The sequence below is a fragment of the Delphinapterus leucas genome, chromosome 5 (genome assembly GCF_059928025.1).
Source record: "Delphinapterus leucas isolate spDelLeu-1000000601 "Yukka" chromosome 5, BTC_Dleu_Yukka2, whole genome shotgun sequence".
Classification (NCBI taxonomy): domain Eukaryota; kingdom Metazoa; phylum Chordata; class Mammalia; order Artiodactyla; family Monodontidae; genus Delphinapterus; species Delphinapterus leucas.
The window spans coordinates 2,031,976-2,046,241 of NC_143133.1; the positions used below are offsets into that span (position 1 = coordinate 2,031,976).

A 14,266-nucleotide genomic window follows, 5' to 3' on the forward strand; every position below is an offset into this window, starting at 1 on the left:
AGAGTTTCCCTTCTCTCCCTGCCGGCACCCCCTCGGGGCCCTGAGGTTGGCCTCCCCAGCCCCCAGGACTGTGGAAGGGTCTGGGGTGGTGCAGCGGGTGGAGATAGGAGGGCATTTGGTGCACAGTGGTGACCAGCTGGACAAGGGAGCTTCAGCCTGTGGCCAGGGGCGGGAGCCCTCGTTGGCCTGGTAGGTCTGGCCCCTGGGTGGTGCCCTCACCTTATCAGGTGGGTGTTCAGTGAGTCAGGCAGTCACTCTGTCTGCAATGAACCCACGTACCAGGCCAACAGCCATCTGGGTGCTGGACCTCCAGAGCTTCATGAGACCGGGGCTCTGGTGCCTAGGACAGCAGGCTGGGAGAGGGAGAGAGCCCCCAGGCCTGGGAGATGCTGAAGCCCAAGAGCATCAGGGCCTTGCCCACCCCTCTGACCAGCCACGAGCGTCCCGTGCCTTTGCTCAAGCTGTGCCCTTTGCCAGGGACTCCCTGGCCCTGTGCTGCCTGGTTGAGGTGCCCCAGGCTGACTGGTTTGGTTTCTCTGTGGGCTCCGATTGGTCTGCCCTCCTCTTTGAACAGCAGCCTCCAAGGAGGGGCTGTAAATGAGCCGCCTCCAGGCCTGGGAGGGGCTGCTCGGGGACGGGGCAGTAGCCCCAGGGGTTCTCACCATAACTGGCTCCACAGCAGTGGCTCCTGTTGGCAAGATCTCTGGGCATCTTTGCCCCCAGCCTCGCTCCACCCAGCAAGGCGGCTCTGTGGCCTCCCTGGGCCTCTGGCCCTGGCTCTGCCCTTCCTTGAGCCACTTTAGTCCCTTGTCCCTAGGGCCTGCGGTAGCGCCACACAACCCCCTGAATCTCCCCTGCCCTGGAGGGACCAGCATGCCCATCCATCTGTCAGCATTTGACCCCATGGTAGACTCCTGGGGAGGGGGCAGGAGGCCTGGCCTGGAGTCGCCCAGGGCCTCCAGGCGTGGTCCCTGGAGTGGGGCCTGCCCAGAGGCTCAGCCCCTGCCCTCGCCCCGCTCCGCAGGGCCCCTGCGCTTCGTCATCATCCACAAGCGCTGCATCTACTACTTCAAGAGCAGCACGTCCGCCTCCCCGCAGGGCGCCTTCTCGCTGAGTGGCTACAACCGGTAAGTGCCCCACTGACCCCCAGCCCCACGGCCAGTGGGTTTGCCCCCGGTTGCCACCCAAGGCGAGTCCAGGCTTTCCTGAGATGGTTCACACCCGAGGCTGGGGCTTCCTGCTGCTTTATCAGCCTCGAGGGTTGCAACAGCCTGCTCTACAGGGTCCCCGTTCGGTCGCAGCCCAGTGTCTTCTGCGTCCCTCCTTCCTCCCCACCTTTTCCCCCTCAACCATCTCCGCCTCCTTTTGGCCAAGAGCCCAGGCCCTGCCCCAGGCCCCCTGGCTCCCGGGGCCTCCCAGGCTGGGGCCAGTTCCCTGCTGCGGGCTGCCAGTCTATCATTTGGCCAGGAGCCTGTCCTCAAGGAGCTCTCTGACTCATGGGCACTGGGCCTCCCCCTCCCCGGGGGATGGGGCATGTTGGCACGTGTGGGCCCACCCACGGCCTCGCCTGCACGTGGGGGTCAAGTGTGATTCCTGACTCTAGGTCTTGGTGTCACACCACCCAGGCCCTGCACCCAATGGCATTAGTCTGTGCCCCTGCCCACCCCGGGAGGGCCCAGCCCTTCCTGCCTCTGAGAACCTGAGGGTCCCGTGGTGTCAGTGGCAGGACTGGCGCCCTTGGAGGGGGTGACTCTAGGCCTGCACTCACATGCTAGCCGCAAGCTCTGTAGGGAAACTTGCCCCAAGCACCCAGCCCAGTGCCCATCCGCCAGGTGGAGGCCGGGGGAGGCTCCAGGGCCCTGTGGCTGCCAGCGGGCACTGGTGGGTCAGACTCTGGGGTCCCCTGGGGAGGGACATTTCCTTTCCCCAAACACAACCACCCCTGGCCTGGTGGGAGTGCAGCCTTGCAGCAGGGGATGGTCCAGGCCGTCTGATGGGCTGGAGGGACACACCTGCCCCAGGCGCCCAGCCTGACAGCGCCCCCCATGGTAGAGTTTGTGATCTCTACGCAAACTCCATGTCCTGGCTGCAGGAGCGGCCGCAGTGATTCACTTCCCTGAAATGTTCTCAGGCCAGCCACCTGGCAGCAGGGGCAGGGCTGAGGGTGACACGAGCCCCATGAGGGTCCCCAGGAGGTAGGCCAGGGACCAGGCGGAGCCCGAGGCATCCAAGTAAAGTAGCATTGGTGGGCAGCGAGGGTGGCATGTCCTCATCTCAGAGCCCTGCACGTGCTGCTCCCTGGAAGCCCTCCTGGACCCCTGTGCCCTCCGCTCACTGCCCACCCTTGCCCACACGCTTCCTTCTGCCTGACGCATCCAGGCCTTCAGCCAGCAGCATCGATGGGCCAACCGTCCAGATCTTCCCATGTCCCTCGGGGCGTGGTGCTGGGTGCCAAGACCTGTCCAGGGGCGGGGCTGTGCTTGGGCCGTCCCTGCGGGCATGGGCCGCATGGTGACCACTGGCACTGCCCTCAGGGTGATGCGGGCAGCTGAGGAGACAACATCCAGCAACGTCTTCCCCTTCAAGATCGTCCACATCAGCAAGAAGCACCGCACGTGGTTCTTCTCTGCCTCCTCTGAGGACGAGCGCAAGGTGATGGGGGGCCGGGTTGGACCTGCCTTGTGGGGACGGGGAACTGTCAGGGCCCCCGTCCAGGCCCGGAGGGGCCATGGCTGGGGCATGGGCAGCTGGGTGGGTGCCGCCCCCCGGTCTCCAGTCCTCACGCCCAGGGCCTGGCGCCAGCCCCCTCACACTCAGAGCACGCTGTCTCAGGAGGAACCCTGGGTGGGCTGAAGGGGGGCCGCGGCCCCAGAAGGGCCAGCCAGGGTCGTCTTCCCCAACCTTGGTGGTCGACACAGACCAGCCAGTGCGGGCAGGGGAGGAGGGATGAGGGTGGGTTCCTCCCCTGGGCCCCATCATGCCCGCTGAGGGCCTGACTGACCCGCAGAGCTGGATGGCCTTGCTGCGCAGGGAGATTGGCCACTTCCATGAGAAGAAGGAGCTGCCTCTGGATGCCAGGTGGGCCTGGGGGTGTGATGGTGGGCGGGTGTCACTAGGGCCCTGGACTTGACACGTGTGCCTGCCTCCTGACCCCTGGGGGCTTGGCCCAGAATCCCCTCCTTGAAGGCTTTTCTGAAGGTGCCAGCTGGGCCACGTGTGTGCGGGGTGTGCACCTGTGTGTGTGCACCCGAGTGTGTAAGCATGTGTATGCGTGCACCCCGTTGGTAGTTCCTGTTTGGGGATTACACGTGCTTTTACTTGCGCACCCAGGAAGCCCGGCGTTTCTAGCAGCTCAGGCCTTCGGGTTCCCAGCGCCCCTCACTAGGGAGTGAGAGCAGACTGAGTGCCCGGGGCAGTGGCCCAGGCTGTCTGGGCGTTGATGACCGCACAGCGAAGGTGGCTCAACAAGCAGCGGGGGCTCTCTGGGCGGGAGCTGCATCCATCCGGGCCTTTCAGACATGAGAATAGGGAGGCCCAGGTAGGGCTGGGTACACCTAGGCGGTCCCGCAGGCCCCTGCCTGAGCCCCCAGTGCAGGAGCAGGCGGGGACGTGGGCCCAGCCTTGAGGCCTGGCACCGTCTGGGCGGTCGGGGTGTACTTGTGGCGAGAACCACGGTGGGGCTGAGGAGGGAGACACCACAGCTTCCAGTCCCCTTGTCTGCCCTTGTTTTGTGTGTAGACGTGTGTCTAGATCTTTCTGTGTCCGCACGTCTCCGTGTGTGTTTTCGTGTTTATCTGTGTGTGTGTCTGCATCCGTGTGTCTGAGTGTCCACGTGCGTGTGGCTGCATCCTTGTCTGTATGTGTGTATGTCTGTCTGCGTGTCCGAGACTGTGAGTGCAGGAGACCCCCTGCCCGGTACTCACTGCCCTGCCCGCCCTGCGCTCAGCGACTCCAGCTCGGACACAGACAGCTTCTACGGTGCCATTGAGCGGCCCGTGGACATCAGCCTCTCTCCGTACCCCACTGACAATGAAGGTGAGGCGCGTCCCCATCCTCTGCCCGCCGTCTCTCCACGCCTGGCTGCTGCCCCGGAGGGAGACGTAGCTGGCTTGCCTCCCTGCTCCGTCCGTTCGGCTTCCCCAGGCAGCCTGGGTCTTGGGTTCCCATCCTGCCCACCTCATCCTGGTCCTGGGCCCCCCTGAGGGAGCGAGGTCCTGAGAGCCCTGCCCGGCCACCCCGGCCTGGGTGCAGCTGGCCTGGGTGGCCCTGAGTCCGACCCTCCATCTGCCCCACAGACTACGAGCACGACGATGAGGACGACTCTTACATGGAACCCGACTGCCCCGAGTCCGGGAAGCCCGAGGGTGGGTGGGGCACCCGGTGGGCCTGGGGAGCGCTGGGAGTAGAGAACAGGGGCTGGGGCCTGGAGCAGAGGCTCCCCCACCCTGGGCTGGGGCTCTCAGCCTGGGTATGGCTCCGGGTGGCCTGAGGCCTGACCGTCTCCACCTTGGGCCTCAGTTTTCCTCCTTCAACCCAAATATTGGGAGGAACGGAGCAGAAGAGGCTGGCTCTGCTCACCTGCTCCTCTGACCTCCTCCAGTTTGCCTGGGATGGGGGAGGGGCGGTGCAGAGGTAGGTGAGGGGGAGCCCCACACATAGGACGCTGAGCCAGGGCTGGCCCTGGGGGCTGAGAACAGGGAAGGAGGATAGCTCGCTGTGAGCACCTGTGGCCAGATGGTCACTCAACTGCCCCACCCTGCCCCCACTCCCCAGAGCACTCGGCCAGGCAAGGGGACAGGCTTGTACCAGGCATCCCAGGGAAGTGCAGGGACGGGTGGGGGAGGGCCACGCCTCTGTCCTGCGTCTGTCGCATCACTCACTGTTCCTTCCACCCCCAGCTCTCCTCCCCCAGCTCCTCTTGTTCTTGTTGATTTCATCATGGTTGGGGACTTCCTGTTCCTTGGCCTTCTCTCCAGCCACCTTGCCTTCTGCCCCCCTCAACTCCTCGTGGCCTCCTCTTAGCTGTGCCTCCCTCGAGTGCAGGTGCCAGCCCTCTTCCCTCCTACTGGCTCCCTCCCTCTGGGGCCCCAGCTCCCACGGGCCTTCAGCCCACCAGGACCTGCAGGCCAGCACCGAGCCCACATCAGACCCTCGTCCGTTCTCTGGTCTTTGCATCCTCGCTCGCCCGCTTCAGGCTCTCATCTCTCGGGCCTGTGACCACAGCCCTGGTGAAGCCCTGCCTCCGTCTGCCCCACCCCTGGCTGGAGAGAGCCCACGGAGGCCTCACCCTCATCCCCACCTTGGACCTCCAGGGGGCCAGTGCCCCTGCACACCTGCTTGCGCATTCCCAGCTCCTCACCCAGAACGCCTCTCGTCAGGGTTCCCACCCCAGTGCCCGAGGGTGGCACTTGGCCCGGGGCCCCCTCCCTGCCCCCACCTGCCTCGCCAGCCCCAGACACCTCGTGCTCCAGGTCCCCTCCCGCCCAGCCCTGTGCTGCCCGGGGTGCCCACGCGCACGACCCTGGGGCTCAGGCCTGGCCCGCTCCTCTCCTGTCGCTCCTGGGCCACAGCCAGTGTCCTCGACAGGCTGTTGACTCCTGACATTTCCAGCTGGGGCCCCTCCTCTGAACTGGGCCTGGGCCCCTGGAGTCCACTCGACGTCCCTTAGGTGTCTCGTGGCACTGTCAACTTGTTAGGAGCAAACCCAACCCCCAGCTTCCCCCAGCCTGCTCCCGCCTTTCCTCCTCACCTCTGTTAGTGGGACTCCCAGCCACCCCAGCTGAGGCCCGGTCCTGGGAGGCTTCCTTGCCCCTTCGTCCTTCTCACCCCGACCCGCTTCCCCGGAAGCTGAAGGCTCCTGATGTGACACCTGGGCTTCAGGAAGTTTGCACAGGCTGCCGTATGGGCGACAGATCGGGAGGGCCGGGTGGCCTGGGGTGGGCCAGCGTCCCAGAAGGAAGGCTGCATCGGGAGTGCTGGGCATCGGGGCTGTAGGCCGCGTGGCCGGGCTGGGGGGCTGGGTGCTGAGGGGTTGCACGCCTGCTTGGCCCTGGCCGGCCCTTGCCGGCAGAGGTGCTGCTGCTCTGGCCTCTAGCAAGGGACCCTCGCTCACCAGATGGGTCTCCTCGCTCTGCAGATGCCCTGATCCACCCACCGGCCTATCCCCCACCTCCGGTGCCCACGCCCAGGAAGCCCGTCTTCTCTGATGTGCCCCAGGCCCACTCCTTTTCCTCCAAGGGTCCAGGTCCTCTGCTGCCACCTGCACCCCCTAAGCGCAGCCTCCCCGATGCTGGCCTGGCCCCCGAGGACTCCAGGAGGGAGCTGCTGGGCCCGAGGTGGCTCGAGCCCAGCCCCAGGGTGCCCACCCCCTCCCGGAGGGTGAGTGAACCCCCACCAGGCAGCCTGCCCGCCGTGCCCAGCCGGAAGCCACCTTACTTCCGCGAGGACGCCAGCTCCGGCCCAGAGCCCCGGGTCCCTGGCCACGGCGCCAGCTCTGCCGGCGCAGCCGCTACCACCTCCAGGAACTGTGACAAGCTCAAGTCCTTCCACCTGTCCCCTCGGGGGCCACCCACACCTGAGCCCCCTCCCGTGCCGGCCAACAAGCCCAAGTTCTTGAAGGTGGCTGAAGTGGCCCCCCCGAGGGAGGCAGCCAAGCCCGGACTCTTCGTGCCCGCCGTGGCCCCCCGGCCTCCTGCACTAAAGCTGCCCACGCCCGAGGCCACAGCCCGGCCCGCGATCCTGCCCAGGCCAGAAAAGCCGCCCCTCCCCCACCTCCAGTGAGTCTGTGCCGCACTGGTGCCACCGGGACCCCTCCCCAGCCTGTCTTCCCACCGGTGACCCAGCCTCCCTGCCTCTGGCACACAGCCCGTGACGGGCGCCAGGCGGCCCTGGCCTGGGTGGGGGGAGGAAGGCGCCTTGATGGCCCTGGGCTGCCTAGGCTGAACGGCCTCCCTTACACCTGACGCGGGGGTTCCCAGGGGTGTCCTGCCTGGCCCTTGAGGTCCAGCCCTGTGGGTGGTGAGCCTGGAGCCCGTGGCTGCCTTGGGGAGCAGTGGGCGAGGCGGGGCTCTGCGCACCCCAGCCTCCCAGAGCCGCTGCCGTGCAGTGAGGGCCCTCCGGGCGCTGCCAGCCTGCCCAGGGACGGGTGCTGTGGGGAGGTGTGGGACTGAGCCCTCCTGAGCCAGAAGTGCCCTTCCCGGCCCTGTCTGGGGCTCCAGATGCCACCCTGGCTCTGACGCCACCGAGGCTGCCTTTGTGCCCTTCCCGACTGGGAACCTGCCAGTTCCCAGTGGAATGTGGAACGTGTGTGTGACTCACCTCGAGGCCTGCTCGAAACGCTTTCAGCTTTATTGCTGGGCAGTGCCGGGAGACTGGTGTGTCCTCACACCCACAGCCCGCAGGGCCCTCAGCAGGGAAGGCTCCGGGAGCCCCAGCGGGGAGCCTGAGTGGGCACACTAGTACGGTTCCTCCTGAGTACTCTTGACCACGGCACCCTTCTCCCTAGGGCTCTGTTAGCACTGCCACCCGTGCGGGAGCGCCTGGGAGGACCCCTTGGCACACTCATGGTTCTGTTTTGTGAGGGGCCACAGAGTTGTAGGCTGGCTCATGTGTTCGTGCTCTGGGTCTGGACCTGAGTGCCACGGGGCTGCGTGTGGCAGAGCTGATCGTCCACAGCACAGCCTCACCCACAGCCTGGCAGCCCATCCCAGGGTGGCCTCCTTTAACTCTCCCTGAAGCCCTGGAGGCTCGGACCATGTGGCCACAGTGAGGGGCGTGTCCCTTTGCCTCGACCCATTCATATCCGTCCCGTGGCTCTGGGAGGAGTGCAACGTGGCTGAGGTCACAGAGCTGGTCCGTGGCAGCACTGGGCCCTTTGCCCACAGCGTCTGGAGCCCAGGACCCCCCTTGCCGGTGACGCCGGCTCAGGCGGCCAGGCTTCAGGCGACTGCTGCCACCCCAGGGCGGTCAGTGTGGAGCCCCCCAGAGCTCTGTGGTCCTGAGCCTTTGACAGCCACCAGGGCCGCAGGCGCCAGACCTCATGGGTCCCCAGGCTTGGTGTGGTCACTTGGAGGCACGGGGAGCAGCGTCTGGGGGGAGCAGAGGGGGCCTGTCCCACGTCTGGCAACGACACGGCCTTCCTCCGTTTGCTTCCCGTCCAGGAGATCACCCCCCGACGGGCAGAGCTTCAGGAGCTTCTCCTTTGAAAAACCCCGGAAACCCGCACAGGCTGACACGCCGCAGGCGGACGCTGGTGGGGAGGACTCTGATGAGGACTACGAGAAGGCAAGGCCGGGTGGGGCGCCCAGATGTCCGACAGGATGGGCGGCCGCGGGGGAGCTGGGGGCGCGGGACACGGTGCGCAGCCCCAGCTCCCGGCACAGGCTGGCAGCCAGCGGGGAGAGCCCCACCCGGGCCTTGACGCTGACCATGCCGGCCTCCCTCCAGGTGCCACTGCCCAGCTCAGTTTTCATCAACACCACGGAATCTTGCGAAGTGGAAAGGTCAGTGTGAAGCCCTTCTTTCTCCAAGGCCTTGTCTTGGCAGACCTGAGGTTCTCTGCCGCCCCCCCCCACCTACACACACACACACACACACACACACACACACACACACCTACACACACACATACCTACGCACACACACTCACGAACGCACGCCCTCTGGTCTTCCTGCTCTTTGGTCCCCCTCTCCAGCCTCGGTGCTGGGCAGTTACTGGCACGAGAACACAGCTGAGTGCCATGAGAAACCCGGCGAAAGAACGACTCCTGCCAGCTCAGCCCCTGCTCTGGCCTCGCCCTGGGCTCTGTGTGGCCGGCCCTCATGGTCCCCAGTGCTCTCGGAACCTGAGCTGCAGAATCTGGGACGACAGAAAGCCATGTGGTGGTGGGGGCTGGAGGGTCCTTGAGAGAGCCGTCTGAGGGGGGGCTCACCTGTTCACACGGCTGTGTTCTTGTAGGCTGTTCAAAGCCACGAGCCCCCGGGGAGAGCCCCTGGACGGCCTCTACTGCATCCGGAACTCCTCCACCAAGGCGGGGAAGGTAGGCACCCAGGGAGGATGCTCAGCCGCCACCCTGCTGTGCAAAGGCCCCCAAGATGGCTGCGTGGTGGGGTCTGCCGCTCTCTACATACCCGGGCTGACAGGCGAGCACAGAACTCTACAGTTCGTAGCTCATTTCCCCGCGCAGCCTCTTACTTGGCTTTTCAACCGGGTTTCATCCTTGAGGTCTACAGCCCCTTCTCCCCATCCATTCTCAGGAACTCAGCACCGTCTGCAGTGGTGCCCACTCCCCAGCACGGGCATGAGGCACAGGAAGGGTTGGGGGGCCCGGGGCTCTGACGGGGTAGGGGGTTCCCCTTCCTGCTCTTTGAAGGGGAGGCTGCCTGGGGCCGTGGGAACGTTAGGAGGTCTGCTGGCTCTGCCTGGGCCCCTCCAAGGGTAACTCGTGTGACCTCACTTAAGCCTGTTTCCCCTTGAGTGTCGGAGATGGTCCTAGTGTGGACCAGGCACCTGCTACTGTCAGTCACGTCTTAGCAGACTCTCTGAGGGCAGGAGTCCCAGGGCAAGGGGCCGCCCATCCTGACCCTGCTGTCCATGGGCAGGGGGACCCTCTCCCAGGGACCCAGCCTCGACGCTGCTGCCCCCGCACCCCGAGTCTGTGTCTTTCCTGAGGGGAGTGAGCCGTCCTCTGCCCGCTCCTCTCCCTGCAGGTTCTGGTCGTGTGGGACGAAACCTCCAGCAAAGTGAGGAACTACCGCATCTTTGAGAAGGTGAGCAGGCTGGCCTACCCGAGGGCCCTGGGCGGGAGGGGAGACCTGGTCCCGGGCTCGGCTGGGGTCAGGGCAGAATCTCCCTGGGAGAGCATAGGTAGTGGGTGGTCTGAGGCCAGCACTCCCAAACACCCCTCCTCCACCGTCGCCTCTCTCCGTGGCCCCACCTCCCCCCCTCTCCTGGCTTCTCTGTCCTCCACTGACCCTAGAGGAGATGGGGTGATCAGCCCTCGGCCCTAGGCTTACTTACAGACCTGGCCTGCGTCCCCTGGGCAGAGTGTTACTGCCGGCCGCCCCGTCTTACAGGGAGGGCCGGCTGGCTGGCCCCTCTGACCCTGCCCCACTCCCCACCCAGGAGGCGAAGTTCTACCTGGAGGGCGAGGTCCTGTTTGTGAGCGTGGGCAGCCTGGTGGAGCATTACCACACTCACGTGCTGCCTGGCCACCAGAGCCTGCTGCTGCGGCACCCCTACGGTTACGCCAGGCCCAGGTGACGCCTGTGCTGCCCGCTGCTGGGCAGAGACGGCCACAGGGCCACAGCCCTGGGCCCCGCAGAAGGAGACCGGCCTGCACGGGAGAACACGCGGGAGCCAGCGCCGTGCTCTGACCCGGGGCCTCCCCAGTGGATGCCTCACAGAGATTGCCAGGCCAGGCCCCGCCCAGCAGGCTGGGTCCCCCGGGGCTTGGCCAGGCCCTGGGCTCCAGGGAATTGTGTGGGGCTCTCCTGTCTCACCCTGCCCACCTCCCAGGAGCCTAGGACTGAGCCCAGTCTGGACTTGATTTACAGAAATTCTGGTACCCCCAGCACGCCCCCCTGGCACTGGGCCGGGAGCTGGGTAGGGCTGAGGTATTTGCGGTTGGGCAGGGGCTGGACCCCCAGGAACGCTACAACACAGGCTCCGTGAGGGGCCGGTGCCGCACAATAAAGCACAGATGACCTTTGCCCCGGTGGCCAGGGCTGCACTGGGAAGGGGGCACGGCCAGCCTTACTGAGTACCCACACCAGCCTCCAAGTGTTGACTGTAGCAGGTCAGCTCACGGGACCTCTAGGAGGTGGTCTTGTTTTCTAGGCCACAGGGCACTAAATGACTTACCCTTGGGTCCACAGCTGGTAACAGAACAGGACCCAAAAAGTTGAACAGTCTGGGCCCAGAGCCTGTATCCAGAACGCCGGGTTCTGCCGCCAGAAGTCAGGTCCAGGGCAGTGAGGCCCCTCACATCAGTAACTGGGTCATTCGTTGGCTTAACCAGTGGTTACCGGGAGACAACCGGGCAGAAGGTATGCACAGCGCCCACCGTCCATGGCAGCGGGGTGTGCAGGGGCTGGGAGCTTGCAACGCAGCTGGGGGCTCCAGGAAGACTTCCTGGAGGAAGTGATGGTTACAGTGCTGCAGGAAGAGTAGGCCCTGTGTCGGCCAGGGGTGGGTGGGGACAGTGGTATCCAGATGCCCAAGTTGTCTGGTCCATGCCTGGTGCAGGCCCAGCACCGATCATCCCCTTGCTTCCTGTCACGGAATCCCAGCAGCCTGCTCTCCCTGGCGTGGCCATCCAAGCTGGAATTTTTTCTTTTCCTCATAAAAACAGACTCAACTGGGTGTCAGGGCTGGCAGGGAACCCAGGGTCATTTGCTCCTCGCTGCACTTTGTGTTGGGAATGAGGAATTTGCGATGTAAAAGCCAAGCCACAAGAGCCTATGTGCCCACTAGCCATTGATTAATGGTCCCAGAGGAAGGCCCTTTGGACGTCCCCTCCCCTGCCCTGGGCATGTCCTGGGGTGAGGTCGTTGGAGGAGGAGAGAGAAGTCCAGTCAGGTGGGAGGCTCCTGGAGGTGCAGCAGGGGAGACAGCAGCCATCTCCTCCCAGGAACCGAGTGTCCAGCACCACCTCTACAGATGTTTCTTCTTCAGCCGCCTGGTGGAGTTGGGGAAACCGGAGCCCCTGGTGTTCCTTCCGCAGCATCTGTGGGAAACCAGCAGTTCCTCCTTCCTGCAGTTGCAGTCCACTGCCCTGAGCCCAGTGACGCACACCAGTCCCCACTGTGGCTTGCAGTTTCCCTTCCTGTGAAATCAGAGAAGCATTTCCAGCAGTTTCTGGGGTCTGCTGTGCTGCTGATTGCTGTAGGACACATGACACTAATGCTTTTAGCTGACACGCAGCCACTTGGCAGCCAGCTCATACTTGAAGACCCCTGAGCTGGAAGGTTGGGGGGTTCTGGTGTCCAGAGCCAGGTGATAGGTCCTTCTGGCTGCCTGGACAGATGAGACCTGTCACTGCTAGAGGCCCACCCCAGAGCCCAGCCCAGGGCCTGCTGGGACAGCTGCCCTCCTCTGAGTTCACACCCCAGGCCCAGGGCCTCGGTTGCTAGAGTGTGTGTGTGGAGGGTAGTGGATGGGGCCCCAGGCACGGTCCTCCAGCACGCAGGAGGGGCTGGAAGGGGTCCCACTCTCCCGAGACTTGCCATGAATGTTCTATTCCTCACGTAGGGCTGGAGGGTGGTTACCACTGGCTGAGCACTTCCTGTACTCAAGGTGCTCAGCTGCACACTTGACTTAGGTCTAATAGCTGCCCTCCAGGCAAACTGTTTTACAGGTGAGAACACCCAGGTTCAGAGAGGCCTGGATTCCAGACCCAGCCGTGTGATCTGTCCTTCGCTGCTGAGCCCAGACCCTGGCCCCCGCCTAGCTCCCTGCCACCCGCGCGGCCTCGGACAGTCATTGTAGGGTGTCTGGTTAGCCTGCCTCCCGGGGTTCTGGGCACGCCTTCACCCAGCGAGGGGGCCACAGCTCCGGGGAGGGGGGGGGACAAGGCTGACCTGCCTCACTGTTCTGCCCTCCCAGCCACAGTCTGCGGGTAGACTGATGGGGGCCCCACCCGAGGCGCTGTGCTGCTCCCTCACCTTATAGATAGGGAAACTGAGGCTCAGAGAGGCTTCGCTGACCTGCGCATCCTGATGGTGAGTCCAGAGATGGTTCAATTCCTGTGCCAGGGAAGAGGGCCCTGGACGCTTTGGGAAGCTTCTCCAAGCTGAGCACTGAACATGGTTTTACTTTTCCTGCAGTTCATCAGAAGGAGTGCAGTGAGCCTCTGTACCTTCTGTTCATAGAGAGTTTTATTGTCAAAAGATGTTTTTAGAACCAGAAGAGACCTCACAAACCAAGCCAGGGTTGCTCCGGTCCCCATGCCAATTCTGGGTCACATTGCACGGACGCCCCCTGCTGGTCCGAGGGGGAACTTCTGGCACCGCAGGCTGAGCACCAGGGGCCTGGGCCCAAGGGGCTTCTCGTCCAGCTGGGCTGCACTGGGCTGGCCTCTGCAGGGCATGGCATAGAGGACAGCAAGGCCACCCAGGGAATACCAGGCAGAGCTGGCCCTTGAGCCAAATCTGTGTGTCTCTAGAGAGGCAGTGAGGGGCAGGCCACAGCCTGTCTCTGCCTGTGACTCGGCAGCAGGGAGCCCCTGTCTGTGCCCCGGAGATGGTTGCTAGTGGCCATCCCGCACCAAGCCACCAGCACTCTCTCGGGAGGGAGAGTCGTGGGATGCAAAGCAGACCTGACCCATCTGCCTCCCTCAGACTTCCTTTGCTCCTCAGAAACCGCAGAGGCTGCCTGACAGCTGCCCCTGTGTCGCCCTCCAGCTGCATCCCTGGTCACGCTCTGAGCTACTCAGAGCTGAGGCACCTCCTTTCTCCTTTCATTTCCGGTGGAATGAAACACATCCAGAAAAGTGAACAGAACACAAATGTACAGCGTAACAAATTGCTATGAAGTGAACCAGGCCCCGTGTGCCCTCCCCAGCTCAGCGCCACCCCCTTCCTCTCTCACAAGTAACCCCTGCCCTCGCTTTGGGGAGGCTCACATTCCTGTTTTGCTATGAAGGCTTCATCCATCACAGTGCTTTCCTGTTTTCGCACGTTATGTGAATGGAATCATACAGATGCAACCTTTGGCGTCTGGCCTCTGCTCGTTACATCTTTGAGATTTGTCCAGGTTGCTGTGCGTAGCTGTAGTTTGTTCAGACTCATCGCTGAAAACTGTTCCATTGAGTGTATCGTAGTTCATGGATCCATTTTACTGTGGATGCACGTTTAGTTTGTTTGTAGTTTGGGACAATCACAGACAGTGCTACTAGGAACAGTCTTATCTGTGTTTGTGATGCATGTGTGCACAAGTTTCTCTCGGGTATGTACCCAGGAGTCTCACTCCTGAGTTCTAGGGCCTTTCACTGTTTTCCAAGAATTTTGCAGTAAAAGAGACTTCCCTTGGTTCCACATCCTTGCTAACACTTGGTATTGTCAGACTTTTCCTCATCTTTGCCAGTCTGGTGGGTGTTTAATTATGGCTTTAATTTGCATTTAGCTAATTACTAATGAGGTTGGGCACATTTTCATGTATTTACTAACCACTTTGATCTTCTCTCCTGTGAAGTGTCTATTCAAATCTTTTGCCTATTTTCCTGTTGTTTTCTTATTAGTCTATAAGAATTCTTTATATAGCCTCAAT

General features: G+C 63.5%; 1 protein-coding gene across 12 annotated transcripts in view; it reads left to right on the forward strand.

Annotated features, from left to right (window-relative positions):
* Positions 1-11,046, forward strand: part of SH3BP2 (SH3 domain binding protein 2) — a 40,273-nt gene extending 29,227 nt beyond the window's left edge. For 6 of the 12 annotated variants that reach the window (XM_022554788.3, XM_022554786.3, XM_022554791.3 and 3 more), the window contains exons 3-13: positions 1,025-1,127; positions 2,535-2,652; positions 3,008-3,078; positions 3,947-4,035; positions 4,296-4,364; positions 6,137-6,776; positions 8,160-8,283; positions 8,446-8,501; positions 8,957-9,038; positions 9,709-9,768; positions 10,124-11,046. In XM_022554788.3, coding sequence (XP_022410496.1) covers positions 1,025-1,127; positions 2,535-2,652; positions 3,008-3,078; positions 3,947-4,035; positions 4,296-4,364; positions 6,137-6,776; positions 8,160-8,283; positions 8,446-8,501; positions 8,957-9,038; positions 9,709-9,768; positions 10,124-10,261 — 1,550 coding nt within the window. In that variant the 3' untranslated portion in view covers positions 10,262-11,046. The remainder of the gene's footprint in view (positions 1-1,024; positions 1,128-2,534; positions 2,653-3,007; positions 3,079-3,946; positions 4,036-4,295; positions 4,365-6,136; positions 6,777-8,159; positions 8,284-8,445; positions 8,502-8,956; positions 9,039-9,708; positions 9,769-10,123) is intronic. The other 6 variants (XM_089911439.1, XM_089911436.1, XM_089911441.1 and 3 more) reach the window with 6 other exon arrangements.
* The last annotated feature ends 3,220 nt before the right edge of the window (positions 11,047-14,266 follow it).